Source organism: Pelophylax lessonae, assembly GCF_965119305.1.
Source record: "Pelophylax lessonae genome assembly, chromosome: 1".
Lineage (NCBI taxonomy): Eukaryota > Metazoa > Chordata > Amphibia > Anura > Ranidae > Pelophylax > Pelophylax lessonae.
Genome location: NC_138768.1, coordinates 77,078,649 through 77,095,426, shown reverse-complemented (window position 1 = coordinate 77,095,426; position 16,778 = coordinate 77,078,649). Strand labels below are relative to the sequence as shown.

General features: G+C 41.2%; 1 protein-coding gene across 1 annotated transcript in view; it reads right to left on the bottom strand.

Annotated features, from left to right (window-relative positions):
• Nucleotides 1-1,069: 1,069 nt before the first annotated feature.
• IL7R (interleukin 7 receptor) overlaps nt 1,070-16,778 on the bottom strand; it is a 79,757-nt gene continuing 64,048 nt past the window's right edge. Inside the window, exons 6-9 of the mRNA XM_082242975.1 lie at nt 13,896-14,070; nt 9,951-10,056; nt 5,985-6,060; nt 1,070-1,665 (exon numbers count right to left, since the gene is read on the bottom strand). Coding sequence (XP_082099101.1) covers nt 1,162-1,665; nt 5,985-6,060; nt 9,951-10,056; nt 13,896-14,070 — 861 coding nt within the window. The 3' untranslated portion in view covers nt 1,070-1,161. The remainder of the gene's footprint in view (nt 1,666-5,984; nt 6,061-9,950; nt 10,057-13,895; nt 14,071-16,778) is intronic.

Below are 16,778 nucleotides of genomic sequence, written 5' to 3'. Positions count from 1 at the left end.
GCTCCAAACACAGTCCACACACTAGGTCAGACCACCTGATGCGTTCCACCCTGTTTTGGCTTATCCTACCTCCACAATTTAGCCCAATTGGGGTAAAATGCATCAGTGGTGCATGGCCTACAGTGGGTACTGTGTTTGGAGACAGCTAAATTGATTAGACTCAACAGTTTGACTTCTTTGGAGTGTGGTTCTATTTTTTATTCTTGCTATGCTTGCTTAGCTGGATGAATTCTCATAGACCAGCACCTGACGCGGTGGAGGCAAGAACTATTACAAATCATAGAAGGTGACTGAATACGATTTTTTAGCCAATAAAAGTAGTATCAGGCACCTTGTAGAATATGCACTTAGGCAGCTGGAAATGGCTGTTTGAGCCTTCATCTTAAATCAGACAGAGTGATTGATCGGGAAGGCACTGCCATATATGCTCTACTACAGAGGAAACTAACAACATGTTCACTTTGGCACCTTGGGATGAATGATTACAGATAGGGCTCAGGCTTAAAAGATAACTATACTTGTAGTATAATTATACTATAAAAGGTCCCTCTGCCTCTACTGACAACCCCCCCCCCCCCAGCACTCTTCCCAAGTCCTATACTTATCTGCCCTAGTTCTATCCTATCTGTGCAGAGGGAGCTGCACAGCCTGTTCACTGAAAGTCTCTTAGCCATGCTCTACTTCTTCAGATGTGAACCACATTCTCCCTTCTTTCCTGTGGAAAGACCATATATTCCAACACTGGATGATCTTTCCATGGGTAGGAATAGAGATTGTAGAGCACATGAGTGGAAGAAGAAGAGCGCGGCCAAAATACTTTTTGGAGTCCTGGCAGGTTCCAATGGCCTGAACAGTGAAAATCTTAGAGGAGCAAGACATGGGAAGGGCGCTGGGGAAGGGAGATGGTGAGATACTTTAAAAGGAAAGCTGTAAGAATGATACAGGTATCCTTTAAAACAACTTTCCACCCTAAAAAAATTGACCTGAGAAATTTAAAGCACTAAACAGCCTTCTGGGTGTGTAAGTTTTCCTGGAGAAACTGCTTACGTTCAATACTTCAGAAGTATACATCTATAGAAAATATTAAAGCAACAAACCTATCACAGTCTGTTATAGTGGGAGAGGTGATATAGGTTGTTCAAGAGACTAGATATTATTGGACTATTTTATGGTGCTATTGGGTGTCTTAAAGGCAGACATGGCAATGTACATGGAAATATCTTCCCAGCATAAACCTCTCAATGCGTTGTTTTGCTGCTTCATTGGGTAGGAATAAACAGGAAAGTTCTCTGTTCCAGCCCCATGGGTTTCAGGGCTGTCATTTGGAAAGATGCATGTGGAGCTGGAGTCAGTAGATGGCAACAAAATATTCTCAAGGATTGCAGGCTTCTCCACTGAATTGATCTCACAAATTCCATTAGCAGCCATGTGATCTGAGGGTTCGCTGCACTGTCCACTATGGCTCATGAGAGAGGAAGACTCTTTGTTGTCCACTGCTGGAGATGAGATGTTATTACCACCACTTGTATCAAGTTCCTTTTCTAATTGGGTATCTGTCATGCTGACTTGAAAATTGTCTTCTGTCCTCACTTGTGCTTTCATATAGTCTACTTTATTAATATGATAATTGTCGAAGAAGTCAGGATTAAAGCTTATCTGGATGTACTGCAAGATACAAAAAAATGTAATACTGTAAAAACACCATTACAACTGAAAATGTACTTGATCTCAAGTGAACAATAGTTATGTACAATTTATTTACTGGAATATCTAGGAAGAACTGAGGGCAATATGAAGAGACCTTGTCACCACCTTGCAGAGTTTTTCCCGTTCCATAAACAGTTTCTTAATGTACCTTTGAACTTGCTAGAAAGTATGACTGCAGGAAGAGTTGGTTCTCTAGCACAAACCTGAACAGTCAGGTCCATAAATATTGGGACATCGACACAATTCTAATCTTCGTGGCTCTATACATCACCACAATGGATTTGAAATGAAACAAACAAGATGTGCTTTAACTGCAGACTTTCAGCTTTAATTTGAGGATATTTACATCCAAATCAGGTGAACGGTGTAGGAATTACAACAGTTTGTATATGTGCCTCCCACTTTTTAAGGGACCAAAAGTAATGGGACAGATTAACAATCATAAATCAAACTTTCACTTTTTAATACTTGGTTGCAAATCCTTTGCAGTCAATTACAGCCTGAAGTCTGAAACGCATAGACATCACCAGACGCTGGGTTCCATCCCTGGTGATGCTCTGCCAGGCCTCTACTGCAACAGTCTTCAGTTCCTGCTTGTTCTTGGGGCATTTTCCCTTCAGTTTTGTCTTCAGCAAGTGAAATGCATGCTCAATTGGATTCAGGTCAGGTGATTGACTTGGCCATTGCATAAAATTCCACTTCTTTCCCTTAAAAATGATTTGGTTGCTTTCGCAGTATGCTTCGGGTCATTGTCCATCTGCACTGTGAAGCGGCGTCCAATGAGTTCTGAAGCATTTGGCTCAATATGAGCAGATAATATTGCCCGAAACACTTCAGAATTCCTCCTGCTGCATTTGTCAGCAGTCACATCATCAATAAATGCAAGAGAACCAGTTCCATTGGCAGCCATACATGCCCACGCCATGACACTACCACCACCATGCTTCACTGATGAGGTGGTATGCTTTGGATCATGAGCAGTTCCTTTCCTTCTCCATACTCTTCTCTTCCTATCACTCTGGTACAAGTTGATCTTGGTCTCATCTGTCCATAGGATGTTGTTCCAGAACTGTGAAGGCTTTTTTAGATGTTGTTTGGCAAACTCTAATCTGACCTTCCTGTTTTTGGGGCTCACCAATGGTTTACATCTTGTGGTGAACCCTCTGTATTCACTCTGGTGAAGTCTTCTCTTGATTGTTGACTTTGACACACATACACCTACCTCCTGGAGAGTGTTCTTGATCTGGCCAACTGTTGTGAAGGGTGTTTTCTTGACCAGGGAAAGAATTCTTCGGTCATCCACCACAGTTGTTTTCCGTGGTCTTCCGGGTCTTTTGGTGTTGCTGAGCTCATCGGTGCATTCTTTCTTTTTAAGGATGTTCCAAACAGTTGATTTGGCCACACCTAATGTTTTTGCTATCTCTCTGATTGGTTTGTTTTGTTTTTTCAGCCTAATGATGGCTTGCTTCATTGATAGTGACAGCTCTTTGGATCTCATATTGAGAGTTGACAGCAACAGATTCCAAATGCAAATAGCACACTTGAAATGAATTCTGGACCTTTTATCTGTTCCTTGTAAATGGGATAATGAGGGAATAACACACACCTGGCCATGGAACAGCTGAGTAGCCAATTGTCCCATTACTTTTGGTCCCTTAAAAAGTGGGAGGCACATATACAAACTGTTGTAATTCCTACACCTTTCACCTGATTTGGTTGTAAATACCCTAAAATTAAAGCTGAAAGTCTGCAGTTAAAGCACATCTTGTTTGTTTCATTTCAAATCCATTGTGGTGGTGTATAGAGCCAAAAAGATTAGAATTTTGTCGATGTCCCAATATTTATGGACCTGACTGTATGTCATAGCCCTCTCCTCTTTTGGAACTGTCTAATTACTATCTGTGATGGTCCAGCCTCCCCGCATCTCCCAACATAACTTTTTATGTAACAGCTATGGGAGGTGCAGAAATACTATAGAGTGTTAATTGAGGGACACCTCTGAGCCCCATGGAGCTGCTGACATATCCAAGATGGCGGCGCCCAACATCAGTCTCAGGCTTTTTTGATGTTTTCCTAAAGGAGGCTTGGACAGGTAAATGGCATGCATAAATCACATAACTGCATATATAATATTTTGGAAAGATTGTTGGTAAAGGGAGCAGTCTGGAGACAGGGCCTCTTTAGAAATACTGATAATATGGATGAGTTCTTGCAGGGCAAAGAAACAGGTTAACTTTGATGCAGACATTCACAGACTTATATATATCCTTCACTCTCCTGCTACTCAGTTCAGGGCTCTAATAAAGGGGTCTAATAAAGCAAAACCATTGTTTTGCCAGGAATAAGCAAAGCAAAGGTTTGCTTTACTGGATACTGCAATCTTTATTGGTCATTGATGGGTTGAATGACATTTTATTGTAGTTTATAGAAACCTCAGTGGTGGTGAGCCATTCCTGCTTCTATTCTGTGTCTTCATCATCTTCCATAAGGCCATAACAAGGGTGCCACCCTCCTGACTTAAATATGTATTCTACTCAATGACAAATACATCCGGGAGTGTTACACAGCCTATAGTTGTCAAAGGTTCCTGTCGTGAGGATGTATGGAGGTTGCCATTGCTGACCTCTCTTTCTGACTTTCCTTATCTGTATGCTTGTTTCAAGTCAGTGTTCCAAAGGGCTGAAGCCAAAGACAGCCAGATAATAGCATTTTCAGAATAAGGTCAGCTAGGATTTTAATTTCTATGTCTTGGCTTTTAGTAAAGCTGAGTATATACTAGTAGAATTTTCACATGCTCAGTTTGGTGTGTATTTTTTTTTTTCTTGGGAGGGTGATCAGCACAGGGCCAATCAGCACTGCCCAGAAAGAGGGTTAGGGTCCTGCATCCTCATAGGACAATCAATGGAGAATGAAAACTCCTCCTACACGCTTTAACCAGACACTGATAGAAGTCACAAGACTGCTATATACTGCTGATGAGAAAAGGTATTTTGCAGTTTATTTTTACTAAAACTATTGCATTTCCATGTTCTGTGTACTGTGGGAGACCAGATATAGTGAATGCAGTGTCCTAGGTTTAGTAACACTTTAAAAGCAAACCAAATCTTTAACTACTTTTGAAAGACATTTAAATGTTCTGAGAATTTTCATACTACTTTTCCTAATAATTTTCATATGAATTTTAATTCAAAATTTTACTACTGTATATCCATCTTTACTATACAGGTTTGGGCACTCTGTGTAGTAAGCCTCATTCACCACTGCCCACACACATGGTGTAAATGTGAGATCTAGCTGTTGGTTTGCCATCCAAGCCTTGCTCTTGAGTGTGGGCAGCAGCCCCTGGAGTAAATGAAGCCTGCAAACAATGTTTGCAGACTTTATTTATAAATACATTGTCATAATGTATTTTCACATTGCTTACAGTATGTGCAGATTAAAAACTTCTCCAAACTGCACCTCCTGCACATGATGTCATGAAGGTTCTACAGTTCTGTTGTTCAATTTATCCACACATTTCCAGAGGTAGACCGAGGACGAAAAAAAAAAAACAAGAAGAAAAGCTATTACAATCTGCACACTTTTGATGATGCCTGCTGTCCTAGGTACTGGTCAGCAACAGCTTATAATAAAGTCTCTATTTTTACTGCTATTACTATGGCTACTATTGCTGTCACATTCAATAATATACTTCCCTCTGTTATCACTATTCTTACAATACTATTACTGCTCTAATAGGAAGGGTGAAATAGAGTGGTCGGCTGCTTTGGTGGTTTAAAGGGTATAATGGAGACAGAATGACTCCTTACAGTTCTGGAGGTTCCTTTCAACTATCTTGGACCTGTTCAAAAATATTGTCACTTTCTCTTTTAATATATTTTACCAAATAAAAAAAAAAAAATAAAAATAGGGAGAAAAATGACAATAAACTTTTCCAGCAAGCATGTAGAAATGATGGTGAAATATAAAAAAAAAAAAAAAAAAATCAAAACAAACAAAAAAAACACACAAATACATAGTACCTTAAAAGTAATAAATTAAATGACTATAAATACACCCCAAAAATTCTAATTTCTCCTAAGCAGCTCAATGAGCAAAACTGAGCGCCTTCACTTTGGTGAATTCAGTTTCACCAAAATTACTCCACATTCTTCATTAAATTCAATGGTATAGAGGCATATCAATTTATAGGGAGAAATAATCAGTTTTAAAGGGATACAATTAAAAAAATACATAAATAAATTAAAGCAATTGTTATTTTTGAGCATTGATGGTACCTTTGTTGGTGATATACATAATTTCTCCAGTGCTTTTTTGTGGTCTGGAAGCTCTGGCCAAATGAACGGCTTTATTCTGTGAAAATAACATTAATTTCACTGTGTTTACATGAGGATAATAATATTAAACTGCAGTGCAACAAAAGCCAATAATTCATTTGGTGTATATCAAAGTTAATATTTAAAATGCATCTAAACCGAAGAACAAAAATGTAATCTTTAAATGTTAAGGCTGCTTTAGTTTTCATGTTTTAGTCTTTTTTTTCTGGTGATCCTGCCAGTAACACTTTTCCTTTCCCACTGTGAAAACCCTCACTCACTGTAATATATATATACACAGTATCTCACACTATTGTAAATATTTTATTATATCTTTTCATTTGGCCACACTGAATAAATGACACTTTGCTACAATGGTAAATTTGCTGTCCTCTCAAAATAACTCAACACACAGCCATTAAGGTCTAAACCGCTGGCAACAAAAGTGAGTACACCCCTAAGTGAAAATGTCCAAATTGGGCCCAAAGTGTCAATATTTTGTATAGCCACCATTATTTTCCAGCACTGCCTTAACCCTCTTAGGCATGGAGTTTACCAGAGCTTCACAGGTTGCCACTGGAGTCCTCTTCCACTTCTCCATGACGACATCACGGAGATGGTGGATGTTAGAGACCTTGCACTCCTCCACCTTCCGTTTGAGGATGCCCCCCAGATGCTCAATAGGGTTTAGGTCTGGAGACATGCTTGGCCAGTCCATCATCTTTACCCTCAGCTTCTTTAGCAAGACAGTGGTCCTCTTGGAGGTGTGTTTGGGGTCGTTATCATGTTCCAATTCTGCCCTGCGGCCCAGTCTCCGAAGGGAGGGGATCCTGCTCTGCTTCAGTATGTCACAGAACATGTTGTTATTCATGGTTCCCTCAATGAACTTATCCAAACTCCTTGAACGTCTGGTCTACAACCGACTTGCTGAGAATAGCCTCCTTGATGCCCTTCAGTCTGGATTTCGGCCTCAACACTCCACTGAAACTGCTCTCCTAAAACTGACAAACGATCTACTAAATGCCAAAACCAATGGACACTACTCTGTACTCCTACACCTGGACCTTTCTGCTGCCTTTGATACCGTTGACCATCCCCTCCTCCTTAAAAAACTCTACGCCTTTGGTCTCCGTGACTGTACTCTTCACTGGTTATCTTCCTACTTATTCAACCACACCTTTAGCGTTACTTACAATTCTACTTCCTCCTCTCCTCTTCCTTTTTCTGTTGGGGTCCCCCAAGGCTCTGTTCTTGGACCTCTCCTATTTTCAATCTCCACGTCCTCTCTAGGTCAGCTGATAGCCTCCCACGGCTTCCAATACCATCTCTACGCTGACGATACTCAAATCTATTTATCCACCCCTCAGCTCTCTCCCTCAGTCTCCTCACGTATCACTAATCTACTATCTGATATATCAGTCTGGATGTCACACCATTACCTCAAACTCAATCCGTCCAAAACCGAGCTTATGATCTTTCCTCCACCACGTGCCCCTTCCCCTGATCTCTCTATCAATATTGATGGCATTACTATCAGCCCATTCCCGCATGCCAAGGTCCTAGGTGTTGTTCTGGACTCTGAACTCTCTTTTAAGCCCCACATCCAATCACTGTCCAAATCTTGCCGCCTCAACCTCCGCAACATCTCCAAAATACACCCCTTTCTAACCAAAAACACAACAAAGCTCCTAGTTCACTCCCTGGTCATCTCACGCCTCGACTACTGCAATTCCCTTCTCGTTGGCCTACCTCTACACAGGCTTTCCCCCCTCCAATCCATCATGAATGCTGCCGCCAGGCTCATCCACCTCACCAATTGCTCAGTGTCCGCTGCTCCTCTTTGTCAAGCCCTCCACTGGCTTCCGCTCACTCAACGAATTAAATTCAAAATACTAACAGCATCTTACAAAGCAATCCACAACTTAGCGCCCAGCTACATCACTAGCCTCGTCTCAAAACACCAACCGAATTGCTCTCTTCGTTCCTCTCAAAACCTCCTGCTCTCTAGCTCCCTCATCACCTCCTCCCATGCTCATCTCCAGGACTTTACCAGAGCCTCACCAATCCTATGTAACTCCTTACCCTTATCTCTCCGATTATCTCCTACTCCATTAGCTTTTAGACGATCTCTGAAAACCCTCCTCTTCAGAGAAGCCTATCCTACCCACACCTGACAACTGTACCTCCATTTTCTCCATCAGCTCATCCCCCACAGCTATTGCCTTTTGTTTCACTTGACCCCCCTTCTAAGATTGTAAGCTCTAACGAGCAGGGCGCTCTAAATCCTCCTGTATTGAAATGTACTGTAACTGTATTGTCTTCCCTCATATTGTAAAGCATTGAGCAAACTGTCGGCGCTATATAAATCCTGTATAATAAATCCTGTATAATAATGAACTGTAGCTCCCCAGTGCCAGCAGCACTCATGCAGCCCCAGACCATGATACCCCCACTACCATGCTTAAATGCAGACAAGACACACTTGTCTTTGTACTCCTCATCTGGCTGCCACACACGCTTGACACCATCTGAACCAAATAAGTTTATCTTGGTCTCATCAGATCACAGGACATGGTTCCAGTAATCTTTAGCAAACTGTTTGTGGGCTTTCTTGTACATCATCTTTAGAAGAGGCTTCCCTCTGGGACAACAGCCATCCAGACCAATTTTATGCTGTGTGCGGAGTATGGTCTGAGCACTGACAGGCTGACCCCCCAACCTTTTAACCTCTGCAGCAATGCTGGCAGCACTCATACATCTATTTCTCAAAGACACCCTCCGGATATGACGCTGAGCATGTGCACTCAAATTCTATTGGTGACCATGGTGAGGCCTGTTCTGAGTGGAAACTGTCCTGTTAAATCTCTGTATGGTCTTGGCCACCGCGCTGTAGCTCAGTTTCAGGGTCTTGGCAATCTTCTTATAGTCTAGGCCATCTTTATGTAGAGCAACAATTCTTTTTTTTTCAGATCCTCAGAGAGTTCTTTGCCATGATTTGCCATGTTGAACTTCCAGTGACCAGTATGAGAGAGTGAGAGCGATAACACCAAGTTTAACACACCTGCTCTCCCATTCACATAACACATGATAAGCGCCACTTGCAGTGGTGAAAATACCTGCCTGCATGTGACATATATAAAATTCCCATTAAACACCTTCTTGAAAAGGAATGAAGTAAATGGGTGCTGCAGCTACTTCCAGGTGGAAACCAGTACCATAAGCCAATGTATATGTCACCAGCACACCAAGGATCATTGAAAAAATGTACAAAAGTTTATCAAGTGATTGCATCGCAGTTGTAAAGTGCAACGTTTCGAGGTCAAGCAGGACCCCTTCATCAGGCATTACACGCCTAATAAAGAGGTCTGATGTGGCCTTGAAATGTCAGTACTCCTTTGTGTGCTGGTGACATATACTTTGCCTTCTATATAACACACTCTTCAGTTGTGTAATCTGACCTCTATTTCACGGGGAATCTGTTATCTAAGCCTCTAGAAAGGTGCATTATTCTCATGCTATATTTCATATTTACTAAAATAAAGATTTCCCTCAATTTCATTCGCACTTCCAGTTTTCGCTATGGTACAGGAAGTGGAGTGAAATCTCCCCAGTGGGTCACAGGTAGCAAAAGAAGATTGACTATCTAAAATGAAAAAAAAAAACGTTTTGCCTTTAGTTTTACTTTAAGCATTACAATGAAGAGCCTCATGTATCAAAGTGTCACTTCAGGGCTGGGGGGGGGGGGGGGGAGTTCTTTCTGAGCCACCAAATCCAAAGCTGTCACAGAAGTATACAGCTGGAATCTAAAAGGTTGGGTCTAATTAGCAGCAATAAAGGTAAATTCTTTGTACTATTACGATGTTGCATGAGGCCCTTGAAGGTTATCATCTTACAAATACACTGAACATTATTCTTTAATATGCTTACCTGTCTTTCCAGTACAGCTTAGTCAATACGATGACAAAAATGAAAATGACAATTACAGCGCAGCAGCATAAAATCAATACGAGAAGATCTTCTAATTCTACTTCACCTGGAAAATAGAATCCACAAATAGACACGTGAATTGATCTCTGCCCTATGCCTATTGCCCTATGTTTCCACTATGTTGTCACTCTAAAAACCCCACTAGTAATACTACACTATAACTAAAAAAAGCATGCCTTTTTGCCGAACAATACATTTGGTTTGTGGTAAAATGATCAGTTTTGAGCCTTCACCATCTGCTGATTATTTCTCAGCTCTGCTGCTCAGGTCTCTGCACTGCACACCTGCCCTATTCCAGGAAGCACCTAGTAATACTGCTGGACCCTAAACTGGCCTGATCAGCAGATTATTCTTTCTGCTCATGCCCTGGATTCAGGTCTATGCCCTGGATTATTTCTGCAAACTGTTTGGTCTGAGTTAGTGCTTATCTGTGCTTATCCAAATAATTGGCCTCCTAGCTCTGCTATTGTGCGATTCTGCTACTTTCTTTTGTAGGGATTAGTGTTCTCAGTTGGGGATTATGGCGCAGGGCAGCGGAAATTTGATAATAGCGGAACCAGTCCGCAGGGTTTAGGTGTAGCTCAGAGGACAGCTAAGCTGGAGTTTTCAGGGTATTGTTGGTATATAGGTCGTCTATCATTATGGGTTTAATTGTGGACCAGGTCTCTAGGTGTATGTCAGGGATAATTTGGGAGAGGCTAGATAGGGGAAGCTGTATGACGGATGTTGGTGTTAATGTCCATGTGGCCCTTGTTAGTTTCTGCCATGTGGTAGCCGAAGCTCTGATTGTTGGAGATAAGAAGGAGGATATGTGTTCGTCACATTTCCTGCTACAGAGCCAATTGGATAGGGTGCGGAATGGGATAGATTCTTGTTCCAGCTGCCCCCAGGAGGTATTTGGAATCGGCTGGAACCAATCTTTCAGTTGGGATATTATGGTTGCTCGATAATAATCCTCTAGATCGGGTATCTGCTACTTTCTTTTATTTGTCCTGATCATCTGTCTGAGGATTTACAGTGCTCTAGTCTCTGTTTGTTAGCTGTCATCACTTGTGATATAGTGGGTCTGCCAAACTCCATGACATGTAGGAGGATGACTTACACATGTGACTGAATCATTCGTACATACAAGCTATACTGTATATAGCTATGAGAGCGAGGTATCTGCCTATTTATAAATTGCTAAAAAGAAACATGCGTTAGGCAGCACTATATACAGTACCTCACAAAAGTGAGTACACCCCTCACATTTCTAGCAAAAAATACAGATTTTAACTTGTAAGCAACAAGTGTCAGAAAAAAGGCTTAGTCTTTACGTGGTTAAACTGCCCTCACTTACAGATGGAAGTTCAGTCCTTTGATCTAAAAGAACAAAATTATACATTGTAAAACATGTTTATAGTTACGGTATCTCACAAAAGTGAGTACACCCCTCACATTTTTGTAAATATTTTATTATAGGTTTTCATGTGACAACACTGAAGAAATTACACTTTGCTACAATGTAAAGTAGTGAATGTACAGCTTGTATAACAGTGTAAATTTGCTGTCCCCTCAAAGTAACTCAACACACAGACATTAATGTCTTAACCGCTGGCAACAAAAGTGAATACACCTCTTGGGCATGGAGTTCACCAGAGCTTCACAGGTTGCCACTGGAGTCCTGTTCTATTCCTCCATGAAGACATCACAGAGCTGGTGAATGTTAGAGATCTTGCGCTCCTCCACCTTCCATTTGAGGATGCCCCACAGATGCTAAATAGGGTTTAGGTCTGGAGACATGCATGGTTAGTCCATCACTTTTACCCTCAGCTTCTTTAGCAAGGAAGTGGTCTTCTTGGAGGTGTGTTTGGGATCGTTATCATGTTGGAATACTGCTCTGCGGCCTAGCTTCCGAAGGGAGAGGAACATGCTCTGCTTCAGTATGTCACAGTACATGTTGGCATTCATGGTTCCCTCAATGAACTGTAGCTCCCCAGTGTCGGCAGCACTCATGCAGCCCCAGGCCATAACACTCCCACCACCATGCTTGACTGTAGGCAAGACACACTTGTCTTTGTACTCCTCACCTGGTTACCGCCACACACGCTTGACACCTTCTGAACCAAATAAGTTTATCTTGGTCTCATCAGACCATAGGACATGGTTCCAGTAATACATGTCCTTAGTCTGCTTGTGTTCAGCAAACTGTTTGTGGGCTTTCTTTTGCATCATCTTTAGAAGAGGGTTCCTTCTGGGACGCGAGCCATGCAGACCAAGTTGATGCATATGGTCTGAGCACTGACAGGCTGACCCCCCAGCCCTTCAACCTCTGCAGCAATGCTGGCAGCACTTATACGTCTATTTCCCAAAGACAACCTCTGGATATGACGCTGAGCACGTGCACTCAACTTCTTTGGTCAATCATGGCGAGGCCTGTTCTAAGTGGAATCTGTTCTGTTAAACCGCTGTATGGTCTTGGCCACCATGCTGCAGCTCAGTTTCAGGGTCTTGGAAATCTTCTTAAAGCCTAGGCCATCTTTATGTAGAGCAACAATTCTTTTTTAGATCCTCAGAGCGTTCTTTGCCATGAGGTGCTATGTTGAACTTCCAGTGACCAGTATGAGAGAGTGAGAGCGATAACACAAAATTTACACACCTGCTACCCATTCACACCTGAGACCTTGTAACACTGAGTCACAGGAAAATGGCTAATTGGGCCCAATTTGGACATTTTCACTTAGGGGTGTACTCACTTTTGTTGCCAGTGGTTTAGACATTAATGACTGTGTGTTGAGTTATTTTGAGGGGACAGCAAATTTACACTGTTAGGCCTCTTTCACACGGAGCGGACCGTATTGCGATCCGCTCTGGCACTTTTTTTTTTTTTAACGGACACGGTTGACACTTGTGTCATCCGGTCCGTATGTCCGCATATCATCCCATCCGTTTGCGGATGATATAGGGACATAATGTATGTCTATGGGATTGCGGATGTCAGCGGATGAAACCGCTGACATCCGATTTTGCGTCCTTTCCGTTTTTTAAACGGAAGAAAAAATAGGGTTCTGTTCCGTACCAAAAAACGGAACAGAACTGAAAGGACGCAAATCGGATGTCAGCAGATGGTCATCCGCTGACATCCGCAATCCCATTGATATGCATTATGTCTCTATATCACCTGCAAACGGATGGGGTGATATACAGACATACGAAACGCCTGTGTGAAAGAGGCCTTATACAAGCTGTACACTCACTACTTTACATTGTAGCAAAGTGTCATTTCTTCAGTGTTGTCACTTGAAAATATATAATAAAATATTTACAAAAATGTGAGGGGTGTACTCACTTTTGTGAGATACTATATATATATATATATATATATATATATATATATTTTTTTTTTTTTTTATTAAATTACTTACCTACCTGCACCATTTCTAAACGACTTCAAGTGGAGAGGGATTTCAAACACACTGCTGGGTGCTATAGCAAATAGGAGTGTGCTTAAATCTGTAGAGCGGCCGATGGGCTTTTATGAGAAAGTTAAAAAAGTACTATAAAAAAATAAAACAACACACATGCGGTGGGTGCGCCCTACTATGAAAGTGACAATTGTCAACACATGCTATATATACTTGTGTGAATGCAATATGTGTGAGAGCAATGACACATCAGATTAGAGTTGCTACTTCTCCCATTCAAATATTGAACTTGGTACAAACACAACCCAATTCCAAATTTATCAGCCACATGCTTTATTCCATGTCTGTAACCCAATAAGTGCACTCTAACTCCATAAACATGCACCCCCAAAACACAGTTGTCAATAGCTGTTCCCAGGTTTCTTTCACACATTTTAAAAAGGAAAGCCCATTGTTCCCAGACAACGACAAGTTCTCTTACCTTCATTATCATTCTTCTCTTTGGATTCAATGGTACCGAAGTAGACTATTTCACTCCAGTGACTCCAAGAACCGTCATAGAAAACTCCATTTGCCTTCGATCGAACCTTTGATTCATATGTTGTAGAATATTCTAAATTTCTCTTTGGAATTTGTATGTAGTCATCCCTCCAACACTAAATGGAGAATAATACATTCCAGTTAAAGAGTTCCACTGACCACTGTTTACATTTTTAAATGGTCACATAACCCCCTTTTGATTTAACACATTTCAAACCGTCCTATAGAAATGTTACTGTTACAGAGCGGCATATACTGTACGTGATCCGACACTTCAGGGTAGGGGGCGCGCATGCGCACAGGCAGCAGCTCGCTTCCACTGTCATTATACACAGGTCAATATACATACTCGATTACTGCCGGCACCCGCCAATCATCAGGGAGAGAGACAGAAATACAATATGCCTATGTAAACAAGGCAGATCGCCATTCCGATGGGGGTAAGGGATGGAGTTTGTGTCCCTGCAAAGCAGAGAATAAATTCCATCTTTTCCCCTAGTAAAAGCACCTCACACAGTACACAAAAACACTGGTTAGGCACACAGTAACACTTTGATCACCCCTGATGTCATTAGTACAATGACAGTGCATATTTTTTGCACTGATCACCGTATTAGTGTCACTGCTTCCCAAAAAGTGTCAAAAGTGTCACTTAGTGTAATAATGTTCGCCGCAATATTGCAGTCCCACTATAAGTCACTGATCACCGCCATTACTAGAAAAAATTGATTAATTAATAAAAAAATCCCATAGTTTGTAGACGATATAGCTTTTGCGCAAACCAATAAGTATACTCTTATTGGGATTTTCTTTTTACCAAAAACATGTAGCAGAATACATATTGGCCTAAACTAATGAAGAAATTTGATTTTTTGAGGGTTTTTTTTATGTTGGCTATGTTTTATAGCAGAAAGTAAAAAAATATTGTTTTTTTTTTTGTTTTTTTTTCAAAATAGTCTTTTTTTTGTTTATATCGCAAAAAATAAAAAACACAGAGGTGATCAAATACCACCGAAAGAAAGCTCTATTTGTGGGAAAAATTGACATAATGTTATTTGGGTACAGCTTCGCACGACCGTGCATATGTTAGTTAACCACTTTACCTCCGGCCACTGTGCTGCTACTGCGGCACAGTGGCTCGTTATCGTCCAGGACTCCTCCTCGCGCGCCGCCGGAGGCGCGCTCCCGCTGTTTTCATTCACAGCGGGAGTCGGGCCAGGGGAGGAGCGGATGCGATCGCCGCCGCTCTTCCCCGATCGTTTGGGAATCTAGTTTGGAGATCCGCCCGCTTGTGTAAACAGAGCGGGCGGATCTCCTAAGTGACAGGGAGTGACAGATCGGAGTGTTCAGCATTGCTGAACATCCGATCTGTCACTGGCTCACTCAGTCACCTCCCCCCCCACACGTTAGTAAGCACCAGGCATACATTAACCCCTCCCTCTCCAATAAAATTAACCCCTTCCCTGCCAGTGTCATTTTTACAGTAACAGTGCATATTTATAGCACTGATTACTGCAGTAATGTCACTGGTACCCCCAAAAGTGTCAAAAATGTCAGTCAAGGGTCCGATCTGTCCGCAGCAATGTCGCAGTCCCGCAAAAAAATCGCAGATTGCCGCCATTACTTGTTTAAAAAAAAAACACCAAAAATGACAGAAATTTTTCCCTTAGTTAGTAAACGCAATAACTTTTGCGCAAACCAATCAAAATATGCTTATTGTGATTTTTTTACCAAACATAGGTAGAAGAAAACAAATTGGCCAAAAAATTGAAAATAATTTGATTTTTACATTTTTTGGGAGGAATTTCATATAAAAAAATGTTAAAAATATTGTTATTTTTTCAAAATAAACGCTATTTTTTTGTTTATAGCGCAAAAAGTAAAAATCGCACAGGTGATCAAATACCACCAAAAGAAAGCTCTATTTGTGGTAAAAAAAGGACGTAAATTTTGTTTGGGTACGGCGTCGCACGACCACGCAATTGTCAGTTAAAGTCGCACAGTGCCGAATCGCAAAAAGTGGCCTGGACGTAAGACAGCAAAATCCTCCGGTGGTAAAGTGGTTAAAGTAACGCATGCCGTATCGCAAAAAATAGTCTGGTCATGAGGGGGGTGAACCTTCCTGAGGTCAAGTGGTTAAAGTACATCTAAAATCCCAATTTGTTTTTCCTATTTTGGATAGCATAGAGAATTGTTAAAGCAGTTGTATCCTCATAAACAAAAAAAAAAACCCCTGTAGGAGAAAGGCATAATGAGCTAGTATGCATTGCATACTAGCTCATTATGAAATACTTACTTTAAAACGAAGCCTGGACACCGCTGAAGGAGCCATCAAAGTCATTAAAGTAATGCAGCGCCAAATCGCAAAATAGGGCCTGGTCATTAAGGGGGCAAATCCTTCCGGTCTTAAAGTGGTTAATAAAGGATTAGATAGTTATATCCGAAGTGGGATGTTGACCATTTCTTTATTTCTTGAATAGCAAAAAGAAAAGGTCCACATGAAAGTTAAAGAGTGACTCCACTTTTGTTTAGGGAAAAAAACACTCCCCTCTGGGTGATCAATTTATATTGCAGGGATTTCTAACAAACTTTGTTGCAAATTCTTATCTTTTGTGTTCAAAGCTATTAAAAGGGAAACTGTGGTCTATCAGAATGTTTACGATTTTGGTATATACTTATATACATTTATTATTGCCATGTTAAATTCATATGTATATAAGACACCGCATATGATTATTTTATATTTTTATGTGCTTTCAGCTGGGGGGGGGGGGGGGTTGGGGGGGGGGCTCTTAGCTTTTTTCACATGTTTTCAGTGTTTCTT